The following is a 13,387-nucleotide window of genomic DNA, read 5'->3' on the forward strand; positions in this document are numbered from 1 at the left end:
TATTTAATTTTTTATTTTTCCAAAATTATATATGTAACCGTCTGTTTGTGGGCTGTGCTATACTAAAAATTGAAAATTCTTAAAACCCGCTGTGCGTCGTCGTCGTCTCGTCTGCCCTCTGTCTGCTATTTTGAATCTGTAGCGATGGACCTTCTGCAATGGCGGAAGAAGAATCATCCGTGGATGAATGAATGATACTTCTGTAGTAATAATTACGAGGAACGGTAGAAGATTGCGGAAATTTCAAATCTGACGAATTAGAAAGGGGAAACTGAAAAGCTGCGGAATTTCGAATGGGCGTCCTCTCACACAGAGTGGAGCGAGGCGATTTGAGCGCCGCCGACCACATCTACACGTGGAGAACTGCTTTTACTTACTCTCACCACGGTTTAATTCTTCATCTCATCTGTTTCTACAGCTTCTTCTGTTTCCCTGTTTGTTACTGCGTCTGTTCGATTGGACGAATAATACGAAAATGCTGGAATTTACCTGTTCGAATGACGCATTTACGTTTGCGAAATTGGAGGGTGGTATTGATTCGTTCTCCGTACTCTTTTGCTTGTAGAATTGGGGATTGCATAATTTGTATTGATTTAACGGTCTATTTCATCCCTAGCTTTTGTTCGATTAACTAACTGATTGCTTTGGAACTGTAGTTTTCCAGTTGATGTTCATATTTGGTGTGATTCTGATTTCATATTTTGCTGTATTTCTGAAACTGTTAATTGTTCTTAGGCATCTTTGTTGGTGGGGATAAAGTGGTGCACTTCACACATGACCAAAGTTTTAGTTCACCCAGCGAATTAAGCTCCATGTTCCTGTCATCATGTTCGTCCAACACTGCAGATTCTCCTTGTTCAGGTATTCCAGACTGCGGATTCAGAAAACATCCTAGCGGAGTAACCATGTCTTGTCTAAATTGCTTCCTGGGGAAGGGGCTGCTGCATCGATTCGAGTATGGCGCCAGCCGGCTGGCATTCATTGCTAAATTCCGCGGCGGAACATGCACAACTGCAGAATCTGATCCATCAGCAGCTGTGATTCACAGGGCTATGTATTTGCTCCACAATGGATTCGGCAACTACCATTTGTTCACCAATAACTGCGAGGATTTCGCTCTGTATTGTAAAACCGGCCTCCTTGTTCGCGGCAAGGAAAGCAGTGGCCAAGCCTTGGGCGCCATAGGAGCTCCTTTGGCTGCTTTTCTGTCTGTGCCGCTTAAGTTTTTGGCCTCGGGTCCGGTTGGCTTTGTTGCGGCAACGGCTGCTATGTATTCTTTAAGCCGGTATGCTTGCGACATTGGGGTCAGGGATGATGCTGTGAAGGTGAATGTCGAGGACATTGCCTTGTTCCATGGCTACTGTGATGATGATAATGGCGCTGGCTCTGGTTCTGATTTGCTCGACAGTAATGGTGATTGTGGTGCAGGCTCTGGTTCGGGTTCGGTCGACAGTAATGGTGATGCTGATGCTGATGCTGATGGTGATGGTGGTGAGACTCTTCAGCGGAAGCGACGAAGGAGATGAGGAAAACCACAGGTTCAATTCTCGAAACACCTTTCCCTCTTTGCATTCTTTCACATCATATGCTCAAACATTTTATGTTGTTGGTATCCCAAATATTTGCTCTGTTATTTCAAAATCATTTTTTAAATGCGATTCTAAAAAATTAATAATAAAAAATACAATATTTTATATAAACGTTCGAAATCATTTTTTAAATGCCATTCTAAAAAATTAATAATAAAAAATACAATATTTTATATAAACGTTGAAAGGTCAAAATACAAAAGTAAAAAAAATTAAATATTCAAATATAAAATAATATATTTTATATTTTTGACACAATTTTATACTATACAAAAAAAGAAAATTATTTCATAAAAAATGCTGGTGAACGTTATTATTTGAAATAAATATTATTTGATTTTAAATAATTTATTAAAAATGCTGGTGAACGTTATTATTTGAAATAAATATTATTTGATTTTAAATAATTTATTAAAATATTAATAAATTTGAATAAAATATAATTTTTAGCAGGAGTCTAAATTTGGTAAGTCTATAGTATATATAAAGGTAAGAGACAAATGAAAAGAAACATTTTCTCTTTCCTCCTCCCTCTTTTCTCCTCGCAAATTTTAATTTTTATGCATCATTCCTTCCATTTACAATTTCCTTTCTTTCTTGTTTTTATTTTCTTTATGTTTTCTTTAATTTTTCTTTCATTTTGTTTTATTTTCTTACTTTCTTCTCATTTAATATTTGTCCCTTTCTTCTCTTTTTCTTATTTATTACTTGCAAATAGTTCCAGATCCTTTTTGTTATTTGTTTGCTTTCTTTTCATTTATTTGTCTCATTTTTCTCCTTTTCAAAATAGAAAATAATTAATTATACTTAATCTCTCTGCCCCACACTTTATCCCCTCACATCATTCAAATAAAAAACTAAAATATATATTTCTTTTTCTATAGCATCACCTAATTTCTAAATTATCCTATTTAATATTATCCACCTAAAAACCCGTGCAAAAAACAAACGTTGCACCTTATTTGAGACGGAGGAAGTATTTGCTATCCTTTATCATTTTTGTTATTTTTTTGTTTTCTTTTTATTTATCTTTGTCCATTTTTCTCTTTCTTTTTTCTTTTATGTATTACTTGCGAATAGGGTTCCGGATCTTTTTGTTATTTTCTTATTTTCTTCTCATTTATTTTGTACCATTTTTTCTCTTTTAGTTATTTATTTATTGCGAATATGGTTCCGGATTTTTTTGTTATTTCCTCGATCTTTTTTCATTTATCTTTGTCCCTTTTATTTATTTATTTATTTATTACTTGTGAACACTGTGCGGAGTTTTTTTAGGAAGCCGAAAAATTCATTCAATTTTGACTGGTTCGATCCGATAAACCATCAAAAAATATTTTGAGAGACCAGAGTTGTATTTTTATGTTTTGAATTCTGCAAATTGGGATCATATCATTAATTTGATGAAGTTTTTACTCTTCTTCTATTCTTTCGTCAATTAGATCTCTTAGCTAGATGCAAAAATATCATGCCATTCTGAAAATATCTTTTCTTAGATTGATAAATCATCGAAACTTACTTTTATAAAATTCTTCCAGCGCTGAATCTTTTAAGTTCAGTTCAGTTCAGCACAAAATGGCAGAGGATGTATTTAGGAATTTTAGTTTTTTGAGCTAATTTAATTGTTTTTGTAAATTAGTCTTTTGAAATTATTTATTGACTAAAGAGTTAATTTCTAAAAGATTAATTCGTGTATTCATATAATTTTTTAAGTTTTATTTTATTTTTTAAAATATTAAGTTTGAATAATTAAATAAAATTTGATAGAATAACAAATTATCATAATAAATAACCAAAATATGGATAAATTAGAATTTTGTATATATATATATATCCCAGATATTAAGCCAAACAATCAGGCCAAAATCGTTTAGACTAGATTTTTCGTCCAGCACTGCACAGATTCGAAAAAGTAGCGATTCCCGTTTCATTAACCATCAAATCAAAATATTTTAATAATATTTGAGGATTTGGATTTTGAGTTGAGATTTGAATAGTAAAAATTTTGAATTTGAATAGTTTAATGATGTGATATAAATAGGTGTTGATGTGATGTTTTGAATGTAAATTTGATTGTTAGTATAATATAAAAAATAAGAAATAGGTGTTTTTTTATGAAAAAAATTGGATGAACGGTGGAAATCTAATCAAATTTCCCAAACAAACACAAGTCTCCGTCGCACTGTTCTTTTCAGTTTTCCTCTCTATCTCTTGAGATTTTTAAGTTTTTACAATTTGGGAGATTTAGATTTGGTTTTATATTTAGATTAGATTGTTTAGATTTGTATTTGTATTCAATTTTCTTTTCCAATTAAAGTTGCTTTTTGCGATTCTATTTAAGTTTCAAAGAAAATGTTTATTTTAGATATTTAGTTTTAAATTTAATAGATTTAGATTTAAGTATGTTATGTGGTGCCTCTTCGTCAAATAGAAAGCTTTTCATTTGACTTTTTTACGCGGAATAAAATAAATTAATATTTTTCAGATAAGTAGTGTAATTTTTATTTTATCCTTGGAATTAAAATAAAAGTAATGTGAAAATTAAAAAATATAGTTATTTTGATATTTAGCGTGACTTCCTAAAAAAAGTTTTCATTTCGACAAATTAAAATGACAAATAAAAAATTTACTAATAGACAAATATAATATATTATATAATATACCAACTAGGCTATGACGTTTCTTTGGGAAAAAATCTTCCTCAATTCCACATCATTTGCACTCTTTTTATTTTGTTCCATCCCATCAAATTTTTCTGTCTTTTTTTTTTTTTATATTTTAATATTTTAATACATTTTAATTGTTGGTAAGTTACTTGGTTCCAATCTAATAAAAAGGAGTTTTGATAAATTTTAAAATTCATAATTTATAATTTTTTTAATTTTAATGAAACTATTTAGTTATTATAATTTTAATTAATAATTATTTTTATTATATAATAATTATTCTTTTATCAGTTCATCTTTTTATTTTCATCAGTTCCACTTATTTTGTTATTTTTTTTTGAAAATATTTATATATTTTAATCTTATTTCTAAATTATTAATTTTAATTAGACTAATTAATTTTTTAATTTTAATTTATATTTTTATTATACGATAATTATTTTTATTAATAGTATTATTAATTATTTACTAATTATACCATCTTAAATTCTCTTGTTACGGTAAAGTGGATATAAGCAGACGGAGTGATTAATAATAATATATATAGGATGTGTTTCTTTTGATGGATGGTAAGAAATTTTGGTTTGGTTTTGATATTAAAATAAGGTATGATGTGATTTGTAAAAAATAAAAAAGTGTATTTTTTTAAAAAGACATAGTCTAAATAGTAAAAATTTGGAGCGTGGCTGGTAAAAAAAATACACTCATATATTTTCACATCAAAGCAATCAAAGTATCAACCAAGAACCAAACCCGACACCTCCATGTTTGGTAGCGGTGGTGAAATGAGCTCGTGACTGTGAGATCATGAATTCAAATTCCGATGTCTTTAAGTCTTGTCTGTCACACATAATTTGTCTAGTGTGACTTGCTTGTCGGACTTAATTTGCATGCTATTAGATTTGACCAGGGATTTACCCAGAGAAACACAATTCAACCAACATGCATTGAATCGTAACTACGCGCAAGAATCTTTAGAATTCTCCATTGGACACGAGAACAAAAGTATCGAACAATGAAAGAACTAGTGTTTTCGATTCAGCAAGAGTAAAATGAAAAATCCATGATCGAGGTACACAATAATACCATCAATCAATTATCAATCGACAATCAATCCTCCTTGACCTCGATGATATTTCTTCTCTCAATAACGAACTTCCCTTCCTTATACTTTTGCGACTCTTGGTCTTCAGTGGCCATCAAGTACTTCCATCCCAACACGGTGTTGCAATCGTGGCAGTAGACATCAGCCACGATATACTCCCCATCACCAGCTGCCGGTGTTCGCTCTTCCCCACCCGAATGTTGAATACATTCGAGAATAGGAAAGCACATCCGTGTCGACCCTACAAACAAATTAATTAATTAGTTGATACTATTTGTAACAAATGTCGTACTAGTAAGTAGTATTATGCTATATGTAATTGAAACACCACAGCCACAGCCTAATTAATACACAAACACACTACACTCCACTGGATCAAGAAAAAGGGCCAAAACGTCTTGCCTGAATTTCTCTGCATATGATATGATCATCAAGTGCAACCTGAGTTCGGCACCTGCGGCAACTGTAAAACCTTATCTCCGTTGTATCAGCAACAGCGACAGCCATACTTGTTTCTGATGATGATGATTACGATCAGAATTGGCACCTCACCTCATCTCACTTTGTTTTTCAACAATTACAGAATCAATCAGAGAACAACAACAACAGCCGTCATCAGTCTGTCAGTCTTGAATCTTTATAGATTTGTTCTTTTATCCCCAAATCCAAGCAGAAGAAGAAGAAGTCAAGTAGTCGATCAATGTCTCCCGAGAGGAAAAGAATCAAGAAAAGGTCGTCTATAGAAATCAAAATATCCAAAACGGAAGGCAAAGAAAGAAACTGTAGAGAAGAGGAGAGAAGAGCATATGAGAAAAATTGTACTGGTTAACAAAACCCTTTTTGTTTGCATATACATATATAGTATAGGCAGCCGATATATATATTATTAACTGTTTGACTTAAAATTTCTAAAGAGTGATGTTGTGCTGAATTGAACTTAAAATTCAGATTCAGCACAGTAAGTAACTGCAAGCGCATTGGGATCAAATATGTTATCATCAATCAAATCAAAGAAAACAAATATTTTCAGAAATGAGACAAATGATGAAGCCTTAGCCGCTAAACTGGTATCAATTCACCAACAGGCAGGCATATTATATGCAAACAAAAAGGGTTTTGTTAACCAGTACAATTTTTCTCATATGCTCTTCTCTCCTCTTCTCTACAGTTTCTTTCTTTGCCTTCCGTTTTGGATATTTTGATTTCTATAGACGACCTTTTCTTGATTCTTTTCCTCTCGGGAGACATTGATCGACTACTTGACTTCTTCTTCTTCTGCTTGGATTTGGGGATAAAAGAACAAATCTATAAAGATTCAAGACTGACAGACTGATGACGGCTGTTGTTGTTGTTCTCTGATTGATTCTATAATTGTTGAAAAACAAAGTGAGATGAGGTGAGGTGCCAATTCTGATCGTAATCATCATCATCAGAAACAAGTATGGCTGTCGCTGTTGCTGATACAACGGAGATAAGGTTTTACAGTTGCCGCAGGTGCCGAACTCAGGTTGCACTTGATGATCATATCATATGCAGAGAAATTCAGGCAAGACGTTTTGGCCCTTTTTCTTGATCCAGTAGAGTGTAGTGTGTGTGTATTATGTAGGGTGTGGCTGTGGTGTGTCATTTACGTATAGCATAATACTACTTACTAGTATGACATTTGTTACAAATAGTATCAATTAATTCATTAATTAGGGTCGACATGGGTGTGCTTTCCTATTATCCCATGCATTCAACATTCGGGTTGGGAAGAGCGAACACCGGCAGCTGGTGATGGGGGAGTATATTGTGGCTGATGTCTACTGCAACGATTGCGACACCGTGTTGGGATGGAAGTACTTGATGGCCACTAAAGACCAAGAGTCGCAAAAGTATAAGGAAGGGAAGTTCGTTATTGAGAGAAGAAATATCATCGAGGACAAGGAGGATTGATTGTCGATTGATAATTGATTGATGGTATTATTGTGTACCTCGATGATGGATTTTTCATTTTACTCTTGCTGAATTGAAAACACTCATTCTTTTATTGTTCGTCACTTTTGTTCTCGTATCCAATGGAGAATTCTGCTTACTGTGCTAAATTTTAAGTTAAGTTCAACACAACATCCAAACTGCTAATTTAAATATTTTGTAATCAAATTTTTAAAATAATGTATTGATTAAAAGCTATTTAATATGTTATATATATATATATTCTTTATTAGTCTTAAAATATATTGCATGATCAGATAAAATATAATAATAGTCTACACAATATGTTGGCGCCTATTTATGATGTGCGGACGGAAAAATCAAAATCATATGGATTTATACCCCTCAGTACATGAAGGGTGTATTTGTTTGGGAGTTTGGATTTTGACTAATAGTAAAAATTTTGAATTTGAATAGTTGTATGATGTGATATAAACAGGTATTGATGTGATGATTTGAATGTAAAATTAATTTTTAGTATAATATAAAAAATGAAAAATAGGTGTTTGATTTAATATTTTGGGGGGAGAAAAAATAGGATGAACAATGTAAATCCAATCCTCCAAACAAACACACATTCGCCCACATAAAAGTTGATATATAGAGAAAAGATGAGAATGAGCATACCAAAGAATTTTCTGAATTAATATTTTCCCATAAATCTAAACCATGTAAGAGTATTAATATATAAATAGTTACACATCAGATATGAAATGAACATCCTTTAAGCTTATTAAAGGATATATACACATAATTTATTTGCTACCATGTATGTATCAATGCATGGCAGAGAGGGAAAACTGTTTCTTGTTTTCAAAACTAATTAATTATTTAATTATATATATATATATATATGCAAAGAAAAAAAGGGTTTTGTGAACTACTACTACAACTTTCTCATTTGCTCTTCTCTTCTCTTCTCTCCTATTTTCATGTTTTTCGATTTCTTGATTCTTTTCTTTTTCTGCTGTTTTTGTTCTCTGATTGATTCTGTAATTGTTGAAGAACAATTACGTGAGGTGTCAATTCTGATCATCATCGAAGATGAACAATATGGCTGAAGTTTCTGCTGCTCTACCGAAGATAAGAATTTACAGTTGCTGCAGTTGCAAAACTCATATCGCATTTCATAATCATATCATTCCCGGAGACTTTGTGGCAAGAAATTTTTGGGCTCTGTTTTTCTAATTTTCTTGATCCAGTAGAGCATGCATTAATTAATTAGTTACAAGTGTTATAAATTAATTTGTAGGGTCGACTAGGGCGTGCTTTCCTACTCTGCCATGCAATCAACATTCGGGTGGCGAAGAGCCAACGCCGGCAGCTGATGACGGGGGTGTATACGGTGGCGGATGTCTTCTGCAAAGATTGCAACAGCATGTTGGGATGGAAGTACTTAAAGGCCGAAGAAGATTCGGAGAAGTATAAGGAAGGGAAGTTCGTTCTTGAGACATTGAAGGTCGCTGAGGTCGAGGATTGATATTGACGGTATTATTGATGATGGACTTTTTGGTTTGTTCTTGTTGAATTGAAAAGACTTATTCTTCATTGTTCGTTCTTGCTTGCTCATAGTCTTAAAATCTCTTATTCACACACATAATTAATATGTATATATATAGATGGATATATGATTAGGCGATCGTTCCGATGCTGAACTTTAAAATTTAACATTGACAACTCATTGTTTGTTAATCGCCACTTCGCCAACCACAATATTGTATCAAATTATCTATATACAATAAAATGTATAAAAATATGTTAGACCGCTTAGTGGTTTAGGATACACTTAGGTTCAAACCTCCGATGCTTCCAGATTACATGCTACACATGGTTTGTATAGTTAGACTTGCCTTGTCGGCCTAATTTGCAAGTATTAGATTCGGCCGAGGGTTCAGCGAGTGCGCACTTTCAATTTATATAATTTATATAAAAAGAAATTAGCAAAACAAAAATAAAAAAAAAAATCTAAAAATACAGGAATCATAGGAATCAGACACTCTCTTTGTTTCTTTTAACAAAAGTATACAAACATATTTTTTCAAAAAAATTAATATAATACAGACTCTTTATTTTTATATTGCCTACACATTTCCTCATAATTCACATAAAAAAATATCAAAACACAAAACAAACACACACATTTGGGAGTAATGATTCTCATATATACAACATGTTGTCAGCCTATTTATGATGTGCCATCATATGGATTTCTACCACTCAGTACATTAACTTGGCTCACATAAAAGTTGATATATAGATAAAAAGTGAGATTGAGCATACTCAAGAATTTTCTGAATTAATGTTTTCCCATAAATCTAAACCATGTAAGAGTATTAACAGAGATAGATATATATATATATATATATATAAAACACCCTTTAAGCTTATTAAAGGATGTATACAAATAATTTATTTATTTATATATTATGGAATGGAATCAACCAACTACCTACCATGTATGTAGCAATGCATTGCAGAGAACAAAACATCTAGCTAGGGCATGCAGCAAGCATATTAATTGGGAGAACTGTTTCTTGTTTCCAAAACTAATTAATTATTTAATTATATATATATATATATATATTAATGCAAAGAAAAAAAAAAGGTTTTGTTAACTACTACAACTTTCTCATCTGCTATTCTCTTCTCTTTCTTTTCTTTCTTTGCCTTCGATCCGTTTTGGATTTTTTGACTTCTGTCTCCTTCTTGATTCTTTTCTTTTTCTGGAGACATCGATTGACCTACTTGACTTGTTCTTCTTCTTCTTGGGTTTGGGGATATATAAGAAAACAAATCTATCGAGAGAGATTCGAGACTGACTGACTGCTGTTTTTGTTCTCTCATTGATTCTGTAATTGTTGAAGAACAAAGTGAGGTGAGGTGCCAAGTCTGATCATCACGATGATGAATCATAGGGCTGATGTTGCTGCTGCTAATATGCCCGGGATAAGGTCTTACAGTTGCTACAGGTGTAGAACTCATGTCGCACTTCATGATCATCTCATTTCCACAGACTTTCAGGCAACAAATTTCTGCCCCTTTCTTGATCCAGTAGAGTGTGTGTATTAATTAATTAGGTTGTGTTGAGTCAATTACATATAGTATGACATTTGTTACAACTTTAGGGTGGGTTTGAGTTTTGGAGTTTGGATTTTTGAATAGTAAAAATCTTGTGTAAAATCCACAAAAAACACAACCTTAATAATTAATTTGTAGGGTCCAAAAGGGTGTGCTTTCCTATTCTCCAGTGCATTCAACGTTCGGTTGGGGAAGAGAGAATACCCGCAGATGATGACGGGGCTTTTCATGGTGGCGGATGTCCACTGCGACGATTGCCACAACGTGTCGGGATGGAGGTACTTGATAGCCGTCGAAGATTCCCACAAGTATAAGGAAGGGAAGTTCGTTATTGAGAGATTGAATATCACCGAGTTCGGGGATGAGGATTGATAAATTCATGATGGATTTTTTTTCCGGCGATTCTTATTGAATTCAAAAAGCTAATCCGATGTTCGTTCTTGTGCATATACATACATAAATACGATTTTTGATTTCTTCGCAATGGATAAGATGATTGAATTCTTGATGCATTTTGGTTGCAATGAAGTTGTTCTTGATTGTGTTGATAAATTGCTATATGTTGTTTTCAATAAAATAGCACGTCTCACCCATTGTGGAATCTTTTATGAATGATCCCATAAAAAAACATCGACACAAATTGCAGACATGATCATCTATTCTATTCAAAGTAGGAAGACCAAAAGCCAACAGCTCTCTCAAAATATTTCTTAATTTTTCTTCGATAGACAGATCATTTGATTTCCTGTCTGTCACAGTACAGAAAATTGTTCCTAACAATCACAAAATGAAATAGGAAATTAATTGCATTTCTACTTCACATATGAAATGAAAATCCTTTTAGAACATAAAAAATGTATATCAAATGGAAATTCAGAAACAGGCATAATCGAATATAAACATTAGTACAAATATTACTTAAGATAAATTAATCTCATCCATTTAGTTGGGATTAATAATCCTTATATAGTGTATTACTAATTACAATCTTTTACTTATTTCGCAATATTCATTTTGTAAAAAATATCAGATCAAATGGATTTTTTCTTTTACAAAACATCAAATCAAATATTAATTCTTTATTTATTTATTTTTCAAATTTCTAAAATTCCAAAAAAATCCGCATCTAAACAAAGCAGAGCCCTATTCTCCCATGTAATGCAATGCAATCGACATTCGATTGGGGAATAGTGTAGAAAAATTAAAAGTAAAAATAATACTAATAAAATGTAATTAAAATGTATAATTATATTTTTAGAAAATGAATAATATATTATATCGAAGAGACGAAAATAAAAAATAATATCAAATTAAGTGAGACGGATTGAGTAATATATATTTTATTAGATCAAATTTATGACCATTTAACACAAACAACATAGCTTCACCATCCAATCTATCTGCGAGTCTCCCCTTCTTCATGGAATTACACATTTAAAACGATTGCAGCTTGAAATACTCTATTAGTTTCAATTCAAAGTAATTTTTTTTTACTATTTTCGATCGTCTTACTCCAAAGTATTCATTCCATATTTTTAGTAAAGTAATCCTACATTAATAACAAAATATTTTTACCTTTTATTTAAATTACAAACATATTATTCATCGTACAATTACTTTATACATGACTCTTACGCACTTTCACTGACTAATAAAATACTATTATTTTTAAATTTACTAGAAAACCCTAATTGGCCATTTGGAGTGAGAGTAGAGGGAGCAGTAGATAACTAAGTACCATATATGTAGCAATGCATTGCAGAGAGCAAAAACTGTTTCTTGTTTCCAAAACTAATTAATATATATATATATATATATTAGGGCTGCCTATATATGCAAACAAAAAGCTTTCGTTAACTACTAGTACAATTTTCTCATCTGCTCCTCTTCTCTTCTCTCCTATTTTCAACAGTTTCTTTGTTTGCCTACCGTTTTGGGCATGTTTTTCGATTTCTTGATTCTTTTCTTTCTCTGGAGACATTGATTGATCTACTTGACTTGTTCTTCTTCTTGGATTTGGGGATAAAGAACAAATCTATCGAAAGAGATTCGAGACTGACTGACTGACTGCTGTTTTTGTTCTCTGATTGCTTCTGTAATTGTTGAAGAAAAAAGTGAGGTGAGGTGCCAATTCTGATCATCATCGAAGATGGATGATATGGCTGAAGTTTCTGCTGCTCTACCGAAGACAAGAATTTACAGTTGCTGCAATTGCAAAAATCTTATCGCATTTCATAATCAGATCATTCCCGGAGACTTTCAGGCAAGAAATTCTTGGCCCCGTTTTTCTAATTTTCTTGATCCAGTAGAGCATGCATTAATTAATTAGTTACAAGTGTTATTAATTAATTTGTAGGGTCGACATGGGAGTGCTTTCCTATTCTCCCATGCAATGAACATTCGGTTGGGGAGGAGCCGACACCGGAAGCTGACGACGGGGGAGTATATCTTGGCGGATATCTACTGCGAAGATTGTAACAGCCTGTTGGGATGGAAGTTTTTGTTGGCCGAAGACGATTCGGAGAAGTATAAGGAAGGGAATTTCCTTCTTGATACATCCAAGGTCGCTGAGGTCGAGGATGAGGATTGATTGATTCGTCAATTGATTGATGTTTGATTTTTGGTTTTGTTTCTTGTTGAATTGAAAAAACAGCTGATTCTTGATTGTCCCTTCTTGCTTGCGCATACGACTTTTGATTCTTCATCTCATTTCTTTTGATTGGCATGGAAATGTTGTAATCTGCGTGCCTGTTTGCGGATTTGGAGATCTATTTGTATTGATTCGTTCCTTCTCTGCACGCTTCTGCTTGTAGAATTGGGGATTGTCAAGTTTAGCCCTAGCTGCTTTTCTGTGATGAAGATTGCTTTGGTACTGTCAGTTACACAGTCATTTCGTTGCATTTATTTATTTCTGATACTAAAAAAATATTGTCAACAAACTCAAGTAGTCAGGTTGATGGTCAAATAGTACTTGACTT

The 13,387-nt window shown here is 32.6% G+C and overlaps 6 protein-coding genes across 8 annotated transcripts; 5 read left to right on the forward strand and 1 right to left on the reverse strand.

Annotated features, from left to right (window-relative positions):
- The first annotated feature begins 79 nt into the window (after positions 1-79).
- LOC127263399 (protein LEAD-SENSITIVE 1-like) lies at positions 80-8,689 on the forward strand. Of its 3 annotated transcripts, none has more exons than XM_051292405.1 (3): positions 80-387; positions 736-1,538; positions 8,584-8,689. In XM_051292405.1, exons 1-2 carry the CDS (start codon positions 294-296, stop codon positions 1,524-1,526), a joined length of 885 nt encoding a protein of 294 aa, XP_051148362.1. In that variant the 5' UTR covers positions 80-293; the 3' UTR covers positions 1,527-1,538; positions 8,584-8,689. The 3 variants fall into 3 exon arrangements, with proteins under 3 accessions (XP_051148362.1, XP_051148361.1, XP_051148360.1); XM_051292404.1 differs by lacking the exon at positions 8,584-8,689 and adding an exon at positions 8,337-8,574; XM_051292403.1 differs by lacking the exon at positions 8,584-8,689 and having other exon boundaries at positions 736-1,711.
- Positions 5,363-5,864, reverse strand: LOC127264008 (protein yippee-like At4g27745). Its single transcript, XM_051293333.1, has 2 exons — positions 5,753-5,864; positions 5,363-5,598 (listed from the first exon to the last, which is right to left on the reverse strand). Exons 1-2 carry the CDS (start codon positions 5,862-5,864, stop codon positions 5,363-5,365), a joined length of 348 nt encoding a protein of 115 aa, XP_051149290.1.
- LOC127264009 (protein yippee-like At4g27745) lies at positions 6,799-7,292 on the forward strand. Its single transcript, XM_051293334.1, has 2 exons — positions 6,799-6,903; positions 7,056-7,292. The coding sequence occupies exons 1-2, from the start codon at positions 6,799-6,801 to the stop codon at positions 7,290-7,292; spliced, it is 342 nt and encodes a 113-aa protein (XP_051149291.1).
- On the forward strand, positions 8,376-8,811 carry LOC127264010 (protein yippee-like At4g27745). Its single transcript, XM_051293336.1, has 2 exons — positions 8,376-8,489; positions 8,584-8,811. Exons 1-2 carry the CDS (start codon positions 8,376-8,378, stop codon positions 8,809-8,811), a joined length of 342 nt encoding a protein of 113 aa, XP_051149293.1.
- A 1,424-nt stretch (positions 8,812-10,235) lies between these two features.
- Positions 10,236-10,781, forward strand: LOC127264011 (protein yippee-like At4g27745). The gene is made up of 2 exons (XM_051293337.1): positions 10,236-10,352; positions 10,548-10,781. Exons 1-2 carry the CDS (start codon positions 10,236-10,238, stop codon positions 10,779-10,781), a joined length of 351 nt encoding a protein of 116 aa, XP_051149294.1.
- A 1,777-nt stretch (positions 10,782-12,558) lies between these two features.
- LOC127264012 (protein yippee-like At4g27745) lies at positions 12,559-12,999 on the forward strand. Its single transcript, XM_051293338.1, has 2 exons — positions 12,559-12,672; positions 12,766-12,999. The coding sequence occupies exons 1-2, from the start codon at positions 12,559-12,561 to the stop codon at positions 12,997-12,999; spliced, it is 348 nt and encodes a 115-aa protein (XP_051149295.1).
- Positions 13,000-13,387: the final 388 nt, after the last annotated feature.

Source organism: Andrographis paniculata, unplaced genomic scaffold, assembly GCF_009805555.1.
Source record: "Andrographis paniculata isolate CXL003 unplaced genomic scaffold, ASM980555v1 Contig69END, whole genome shotgun sequence".
Taxonomy (NCBI): Eukaryota; Viridiplantae; Streptophyta; class Magnoliopsida; order Lamiales; family Acanthaceae; genus Andrographis; species Andrographis paniculata.

What these genes read in the sequence shown, in the direction of transcription:
- LOC127264010 (XM_051293336.1), top strand. Translation starts at nt 8,376, where the DNA reads ATGAACAATATGGCTGAAGTTTCTGCTGCTCTACCGAAGATAAGAATT. An exon ending in TCATTCCCGGAGACTTTGTG is followed by an intron (nt 8,490 to 8,583) that starts GCAAGAAATTTT and finishes ATTAATTTGTAG; the next exon opens with GGTCGACTAGGGCGTGCTTT.
- LOC127263399 (XM_051292405.1), top strand. Translation starts at nt 294, where the DNA reads ATGGGCGTCCTCTCACACAGAGTGGAGCGAGGCGATTTGAGCGCCGCC. An exon ending in TTTTACTTACTCTCACCACG is followed by an intron (nt 388 to 735) that starts GTTTAATTCTTC and finishes AATTGTTCTTAG; the next exon opens with GCATCTTTGTTGGTGGGGAT.
- LOC127264012 (XM_051293338.1), top strand. Translation starts at nt 12,559, where the DNA reads ATGGATGATATGGCTGAAGTTTCTGCTGCTCTACCGAAGACAAGAATT. An exon ending in TCATTCCCGGAGACTTTCAG is followed by an intron (nt 12,673 to 12,765) that starts GCAAGAAATTCT and finishes ATTAATTTGTAG; the next exon opens with GGTCGACATGGGAGTGCTTT.
- LOC127264011 (XM_051293337.1), top strand. Translation starts at nt 10,236, where the DNA reads ATGAATCATAGGGCTGATGTTGCTGCTGCTAATATGCCCGGGATAAGG. An exon ending in TCATTTCCACAGACTTTCAG is followed by an intron (nt 10,353 to 10,547) that starts GCAACAAATTTC and finishes ATTAATTTGTAG; the next exon opens with GGTCCAAAAGGGTGTGCTTT.
- LOC127264009 (XM_051293334.1), top strand. Translation starts at nt 6,799, where the DNA reads ATGGCTGTCGCTGTTGCTGATACAACGGAGATAAGGTTTTACAGTTGC. An exon ending in TCATATGCAGAGAAATTCAG is followed by an intron (nt 6,904 to 7,055) that starts GCAAGACGTTTT and finishes TTCATTAATTAG; the next exon opens with GGTCGACATGGGTGTGCTTT.
- LOC127264008 (XM_051293333.1), bottom strand. Translation starts at nt 5,864, where the DNA reads ATGGCTGTCGCTGTTGCTGATACAACGGAGATAAGGTTTTACAGTTGC. An exon ending in CAGAGAAATTCAGGCAAGAC is followed by an intron (nt 5,599 to 5,752) that starts GTTTTGGCCCTT and finishes ATTTGTTTGTAG; the next exon opens with GGTCGACACGGATGTGCTTT.